The sequence below is a fragment of the Fundulus heteroclitus genome, chromosome 14 (genome assembly GCF_011125445.2).
Source record: "Fundulus heteroclitus isolate FHET01 chromosome 14, MU-UCD_Fhet_4.1, whole genome shotgun sequence".
In the NCBI taxonomy this organism is placed as follows: Eukaryota; Metazoa; Chordata; class Actinopteri; order Cyprinodontiformes; family Fundulidae; genus Fundulus; species Fundulus heteroclitus.
Window position 1 is genome coordinate 11317904 of NC_046374.1, and position 8187 is coordinate 11326090.

General features: G+C 39.6%; 1 protein-coding gene across 1 annotated transcript in view; it reads left to right on the forward strand.

The window, feature by feature from the left end:
• The window catches only part of LOC118565916 (tumor necrosis factor ligand superfamily member 10-like), an 8006-nt gene extending 2756 nt beyond the window's left edge, over nucleotides 1-5250 (forward strand). Inside the window, exons 2-7 of the mRNA XM_036146998.1 lie at nucleotides 1318-1372; nucleotides 1466-1560; nucleotides 3861-3882; nucleotides 3965-4128; nucleotides 4389-4499; nucleotides 4590-5250. Coding sequence (XP_036002891.1) covers nucleotides 1318-1372; nucleotides 1466-1560; nucleotides 3861-3882; nucleotides 3965-4128; nucleotides 4389-4499; nucleotides 4590-4775 — 633 coding nt within the window. The 3' untranslated portion in view covers nucleotides 4776-5250. The remainder of the gene's footprint in view (nucleotides 1-1317; nucleotides 1373-1465; nucleotides 1561-3860; nucleotides 3883-3964; nucleotides 4129-4388; nucleotides 4500-4589) is intronic.
• The last annotated feature ends 2937 nt before the right edge of the window (nucleotides 5251-8187 follow it).

The window sequence follows — 8187 nt, forward strand, 5'->3', positions numbered from 1 at the left end:
TTTTCCTCAGAGTGTATAGGGTATCCATGGGGGGAGGTCGGTACCTTCATTTACTGAAAAAGCCCCCCAGTGATCAAGTTCAATTTGCAAGTTCAGTTGAGTGCGCGGCACAGGGAAAACTGATCCTTGGCCAAGAAAAACACATCACCTTCAGAAAGCGAGGTGAAACGAAACACATATTCAGATTTTTGTGGTTTCTCTCTGCAAATTATTAGGGAGAACTGAAACAACCAGGATTGGGTTCTTTGCCTCAGGGCGCTGAAGAGTGGCATGGCTAACGACCGACCTGGAGTGAGGGTGGAAAACAGAGAAACATGACATAAACATCATGTTTTAAATTCTAAATAAATAAAAAATTAGAGGGTTTGAAAGGATCAAAACCAAGAGATGGTTCGTCTAAGTTTTTTTTTTTTAAGCTGAAGGGGACAAGGATAAAGTCGGAGAACGGACTTTACTGTGTGAAAGGCTCTGAAATTATTGCACGTGTGAGCACAGACTGTCCGTCTGTGTGTGTATATACACCCATCAAAGGATGTTGGATACAAAGCAGGGACAGGATGAGAAGATGTGTGTCATGTGGAGGAAAGGAGGGACAGTTTGGAGTCTGTTAAATTATGATACACCCTACAGTATGTGAGATTTGCTCACTTACAATGGGAGTAGCACTTCCACACTTTCGTCTCACAGTTTAGCCTCCAACAAAAATAGTGAAAACTGAAGGTTTTTAATCACGCTGTAAATCATAAACTCTACTATATTTAGACCATGCTTTTTAGTTGGAAAAACATGTATGTTTCTAATTAAATAGGTTAATGAAAAGCTGAAAACATTTCAATTCATTCATCTTTCAGCACGTTCTACCTCAGTAATCTCAGTATTCTGCCTTTAGAAAAGAAATAAGCTAAAATCAAAGTTGTTTACTATAAATTGAAATATAATGGAAAAATATTCATCATCACCGAAGACCTAAAGTTGTCTCTATTGGCATTAAGACAACAATTCTTATTGCCACATTGGCAGACAGTGTAAAATAAACACATTTTTCATGCTTTGTTATAGATATTGTAATTTTTGAATCTATATAAATGGAAGTGTCACATTTAGACGCAGCTCACTGGTGGATTGGGCTGCTTTTTAGAACAGGCTCGTTGGCACCACATGTGGTCCTCGGGGGCTACTTGGTGCCCGCGGGCCCCATGTTGGTGACCCCTGGTCTAGAAGCTGTTCTGCTTCTACTAACTAGACATGTTTGGGGGGAAAAACTTGGATGTAAAAAGTTTATTATTTATTTATTTATTGAATTTTTGTTGATCTAAGTGTTCGATCTTCTTTCAGGTGACGGAGAACATCATCTCCAAACAAACCTTCATTGGTGAGCATCTCTCTCACACGCACACACACAGATTATAATTCATCCACAGCCTTCCTTCCTGAGCTTCCCCCGATTCTCTTTTCTCTCCGACAGAGGCGAGAACGATGCCTCGCTCTTTCAACAACTCAAAGTTCATGAGCTCCGTGGCCCAGAGGCCGTCCGCCCACCTGACTCTTCGAGACTCCCAAGTGAGACTTCTGCACAGGACGCTACAGGAAGACTGAGGAGGAGCCTTCGTTGCAGGAAGGTTAACCCAGGATCCCAGTGTTTAGGACATGTGCCGAAAACTATTTCTTCTTTGCCAACAGTGTCTGTTTCAAATGATGCTAAGTTTCTGATCTTAACGAAGCCCAATGTTGAGTCAGTTTACAAGAAATACAATCCCAGCTGAGCTATGTCATAAAGCATTAGCGATCCCATTTTTAACGACTAGCAACAGACACAAACAGTGGGGAAAACACTTCCCCGGAGCAGCTGTTGTTGATGCTAACTCACACGGATCGCAGTAAATTGTTCTTTAAATCGACCTTTACTTTCCCTATCTATGGTGTACTTTCCTGGATAAGCAGCTGTGTTTTTAGATTTTCCAATTTTCCCCCCTCAGATTTGGTTTAAACAAGTCTTTTAAAAGGTCCTGTTTTCATTTGAAACAGCTGAAATCCTTTTCGTTCTCAGTTTATAACATCTGTAGAGGAATAAAATTGCTCAACCCATCAGTTATCTCGTTGTCAGCGTCCAATAAAGCCGATCCAGTTCCATACTGTGTCCTTAGTGGCACCTAAATCATTTAACAGACATTTCTACTGGGACTAAATTATAGATGTAAAGAAAACGGCCAGTGATGATAAAAAAAATACTATGCTGTTGGAATTTGTTTTTCACGTTGGGTGTTATCCAGACTTTTTGCATTTCATCTGAAACTGGCGTGCAAAACCGAAGGGTGTTAACAATCTGGCAAAGGCCCGGCCCTGATGTGTTTCCACTGAGTTGACAGAAGGCAAGGAATGTATAAGTGTTTGTGAGCCTGTGTGTGTAAAGGAAGGAGGAAGAGAGGGTGACGTTCACATGTTGAGCCTGGATTTCTCATAAGGAAGTGCAGCAGTGAGAGACACTCTGAAGGCAGGCCTCTGATGGTTTCCAGGATCCTTTTGTCTCACAACTGCAGAAAAAAAAACAGAACCTGTTAGCTTAGCCATTCATACGTTCAACTAATGTGACACTTGCAGTTACAATAACACAGACATCTCCAGTCAGTTAATCAGATCTAATAGCAGCGATCCTTTTGTAGAAATAATGGTTGACATGCAAATGTATTACCAGCCTAAAAATTAGCGGTTGCAGCGACCGTTGTGATCAAGAATCAACGATCTTTATTGTCATTTTGTGATATCGTAATGACATTTTTCATGAGACAGACACTAACTCAGAATGCACGCAAATTACACATAACACGCAGACACAGCAAGACATGATCTTTCCAAACATTTTTCCCATGCACAAAGCAAAATACTGTGCAATAAATGTAAATCTTTAAGTTACAGAACTGTGAAATTTACATGGATATCCACACAGACGTTCCCTGAGAAACTGAAGTGTGTAAATAGACATTAGCTTGTAAGAGTTTTAATTATTCTCATCGGGTCAAGAACATGTGGAACCAGTGGTGTGTTTGCAACAGGTAACACACCAAGAACTGGTCTGGTGGGTTTTTTTTTTTCTTTTTCTTTTTTTTTTATAATCAGCAGGGTGCGATAGCCCTCACAGCTTTGGGAAATAAGCTGTTTTTAAGTCTATTAAATATTTCAAGTCTATGATATGTTTGATACTGAAGTTATTTAAAGATGGTAGAATTGATGAACTAGCTGAAAGAGTTAGTCTCTTGGAGGAACTAATCTTTATTTATACTAAAATTAAGACTTTAAGAGATTTTCACAGAAAATGACTTCAAAAATACTGAGCTAACCCTATATCCCAAATATACCTCAACCCAGTCATGGTTCAGTCTTGGTAATTACTGCATATGGATTGGCTCGGTCTGTCATTTTCACAGGCCTGTCTGAATGTGTTTATAAAGTGCTCAATTATTAATGAAATATTCATTATAGAAGAGCAGAAGCTGTTCATTTGCAGATAATACTTGCAGAAGTATCTGATATTATGCGTTATCCATTCCTAACTCACTCTAAGCATGCATCCTCTTTACAATTTCGGTAAAGAGGATGTATAACCGATATATAACGCTTGTGCATAAACGCTTAAAAGTGTGCCCTAAAGTCTCTTATGGGAGTGCAGTATCATATCAAAAGTCACATAAATCTCAACCAGTCTGGATTGTTACACTGCTTACCATTACAAACCACACGAAATTTCAATCCTTTACAAATGTTCTTTGAATTGGACAGCTGCCGACTCAGCCTTAGAGGAGTGTTGCACATTGGTCACGTTCTGTGTTTCATCATTGCTTGACTTTTACATTCTTTCTCGTCAGACGGTGCTGCTGTTGAGCTTTTGCCAGTTTTTAGTACAATCCATGTGACAGAAGATCTGCAATATTTCATTACATTACCCCTCTTCTCTAATCTCTGCTGGCAGGGATCCCATCCTATCCGACTACCACTCAGGGTCTCCACCAGTCTTGTCGTCATGTGGTCCGCTCCTGGGCTAACCAGAGTTTTGGAGCTCACCTCCACAACATGACCCTGACCAATGGGAAGCTGCGAGTGCCTCAGGACGGGCGGTACTACCTGTACTCACAGGTAATAATAATACCTCATCAGCATGGTTCAAATGAGAGGGAGAGATTAAAAGAGAGCCACAGTTTGATCTGTCTTGAATGCTCACCTGAAAAAATCAGTTGTTTTAGTATTGGAAAAGACGAAGGAGTAATTTTTCTTGACTTCTGAGTTCTCTTAAAAAGAAGTAAGCTTAGGTATCCATAGCAAAGTCAGTGATAAGACAGATGCACGATGACGCCATCCGTCGGTCATAATCATTCCAATCTCCCAATTACGCCCAGGTCTACTTTCGGTATCCGTCTCCAGCGGCCAGTGATGGAGACCAGCGCAGCGTCAGCCACCAGCTGGTGCAATGCGTCTACAAGAAAACATCTTACCCAAGCCCAATTCAGGTATGACCATCAGTTTTTGTATGCATAAATCAATCAGATAGGAACCATTCGTCACCTTGATTTTGTTTTTGTTTTTTTTGGTTCCTCCAGCTCCTGAAGGGTGTGGGAACTAAGTGCTGGGCTCCAGACGCTGAGTACGCCCTGCACTCCGTCTACCAGGGAGGACTGTTTGAGCTGAGAGCCGGCGACGAGCTCTTCGTCTCAGTCTCTTCTCCTACAATGGTGAACGCTGATGATTCGTCCAGTTACTTCGGGGCCTTCCGCTTGGACCTTTAAGAGAACGGGACGGGAGATGACGGAAAACAAAGAGACTAGAGAAAATACAGAGAATGAGACAGACACCTTTTTAAATACAATGAGCCTGGATCTTGGGTGTGTGCCAGGACCGACATACTGACTGAGGCAAAGGTTGGGGGTTTTACACATTAGCCTGAATGATGAACCCTGCGAAAGGTTTGGGTGAAAGGGAAAGGAGAAGAATGGATTTGTCGTTCCTACGTTCCATTAAGAGAGCGAGATTTTCCAGAGACGTGCAATCATAAATGTGAGGACTTATTTACAGTCGATTCTTGCCGTTTGGACTTTACAAAAGAAGGTCCTTTGGACATCCCCAGTGAACACATCAATCGCCGTCATTTTTCTCTTTTAACAAACTTTGTTTTAAAAAGCAATACCCTTGGATTTCTGAACCAAAGAATGTACACATCCTTCTTCTGCATCAAAGATGTGAAGAAGGACCTTTGAACGGTAGCAGAAGTGTAATGATCAAACCAAAGCAAACTGTCTTGAGTTTAACTTTTCTAAGCGTGCCATGAGTGTACTGTACATACATATGCCTTAGAATTGGACTTGGACAACGATGACCTGTGGTGATTTTTAATCTGATACATTTGTGTTTTTACTTTGACTTGACCTAAAACCACTTGGACTAAAACCATGAACTGCATCAAAAAGTATGATAGAGGATACGATGACTGTGATCAGACAAGAACTTTTTGAGGAAGCGTCTGTAAAGAAAAGAAGAAGTGAAGCTTCTTCACCTCTGGTGAAGCTGCATTGTGTTTTGCTGTAAAGAAAGAATCAACCTGAAACACTAAACATAGAGGGATTATGATACATTACGATATGATACATGCAGAAAGACACTGGTTGCTAAATTGCAAACATTCACAGCTAGCATGGTTGTAAACTTATCTTGTTAACTTTCGGGGGTTTTAGGGACTATGTCGCAACTAGCACCTTTGTACATTGAAATACATTCATGGAGATGTTCAAACACAAGCTTTATCTCAATTTGATATTCCTTTACAACCAAGTGCTCTCATGAGGTAATTTCTAAGGAGAATTTGAGGTGAAAATAATAACATGTTAACATAGTGACCTGAGCTCCCCCAGCTTGGCCTTGCATCAACAAATGTTGGAGCTAAATGGAAAAATTTTTTTTTTTTTAAGAAAGAAATATTTTCGGTCCTTTAGCTGCCTTCTGATAAGCCACCAATAGAGGGCAATAAAAAACAAAGTGTGGGGCAAAGGTTAATTTTGCGGGGGGAAAATCAATTGGTTTGAAGGCTTGGGGAAAAAATGTGAATATATGATTTTATTTTAAGACAACTATGACTAGGTTTTTCTTCTCTTTTATCGTTTTGCTAAACCCTAGCATTGCATAGTCTTAAATGAAAAATGGCAAGAGAAATTGACAGTTTTTTTTAAAAAATTGCTTAATTGGTATAGTTTGGAAAGCTAACTAGTCAGCATCTGAGGTATAAGTCACTTAATCTACTACAATGGAATGGACTTGTGATTCTACACCACACTCAATTGTTCAACCATGCTGTGTTAGGCTAACCCTGACCATGCATTGAGTAAAATCCAACTGTTTCACTCCTTATCATCATCGTTCTCAGTATATTGTTTTTGTTTCATCCTTATCAAAAAAATCCCGCTTATTAAGCCAGTAACGGTGAATGGATTTTTGACTTTATACCCCACAGTTTAGCCACCAATGTAGCTGGTTCAAGCTGGCCCCTGTCTATATGTTGAGGAGAGTCCAACTGATTGACACTGTATTCTAATTTTCTTGTTATTTGTTTTTGGTTTGTTTATGCTGTCATGATAAACTGAAAAGCTGCTTTCAGTTCTTTGTATGAAAGTAGTAGTACTTTCAAGTGTTTGGTCACAATGCTTGCATTTGTGGAACTTATGAAAAAATTTTGTAAGGTGGACTAACCAAGAAACCCTCACATTTTCAAGTAAAGGCTTGAACACAAACATTACAAAACCAGAACCATACAAATTGTGGTAAAAAATTCTCTCCACTGCTGTAGTTTGTAGTAAGCAGTGGCGTATAGCTACCAGGCCTCCATCAGAAAGCTAACATGTGCAACTTTGGAGTCTGTCCCTGATAAGATTGTATTTGTTTGAAGTGTCTCCATCTGAGATGTGACCTACTTACTTGAGGATTTATGGTGTACAACATGTGAAAAAGTGACAAACAGCAATTCCTAAGATCCAATATGGTCTGACATAATTTTGGTAAGAAATTGTAAATAGGTTTGTAGAACTAGACAGATGATTGTGATGCAATCCTTCAACATGGACATGGGGGTGTTACATATATTTTTTATTGAAGTTATTATTATTATTATTAGTTCCTTTACCTGTAGTAGAAAGATGTCATTTTGCCTTAAACAAGATAGCTACAAGTTTAGCTCCTTCTGGCCAGTAGATGGCACACTCAGCCGGTGGCCAGGTCCGTTAGCATGCCAGGTTAGCATTAGCAACCATTTAAAATGTGCAGAAGAACGCGGCAACCTCCGTGTGGCTTCTGAACCCCTTTGCTTCTTTGTTTTGCTTCTTTTTTTTTTTTTTGGTCTGCTTGAATCTGAGAAATGTAAATGCTGAGAAGAAAAGCCATTTCTCAGGGCTATCATGGCGCTACTATGATCTGGTACCAACTGAGCTTTATCTCACGTGACTTCAAAACTAAATGGGACAACCTACTATGCAGAATCCTTTTTATGTGAACATTGGCATCGTAACCAAAGGTAAATGTTTAGACATTTTGGACCCGTCAAAATTTATGAAACAATTATTTATTTACTAAATATTTATTTTTCAGTAAATTTAATACTTTTATTCTGCCCCGCACTAGATGTTCTGTGGACGTATTATTTTTGAAATGTTTATCGTTTTGGTGAAAAATTTGTAAGCTATAACCTTTAAATTCTCAGATAAGTAATATGCTAACTACTAATCAGAGACCAGTTCTTGCATATTTTAGCCTTACTACGCTGACGTTACGTTGCTAGCTGTCTTAGTCTGCCTCATTAGCTGATCCGGAAGATTAGCTAACAAATCAAGCAACATACCATTATACCAACTTTGAAGCAGGGGGCGGAGCCATGCTCTACTCTTTTACTAAATTTTCATAGCAGAGGGACCAGGAAGTAACCAGCTGTGCAAAACATTTTTTTCTTAACCGTAAAATGCTGAACTCGGGGACATTTCCAGGAATTGGGGACATCTGGTCCCCCCATTATTAACTCAGTTTGGGTATTTGCTAAAACTCTGTTTAGCTAGCTGTTCCCTGTCTACTTTGAAATCTTTCTACTACAGACAGAGAAACCATTGCTGATAATAACTTCGCTTAAAACAAATCCAAACTATCTCTGTAACAAGCTTAGACACT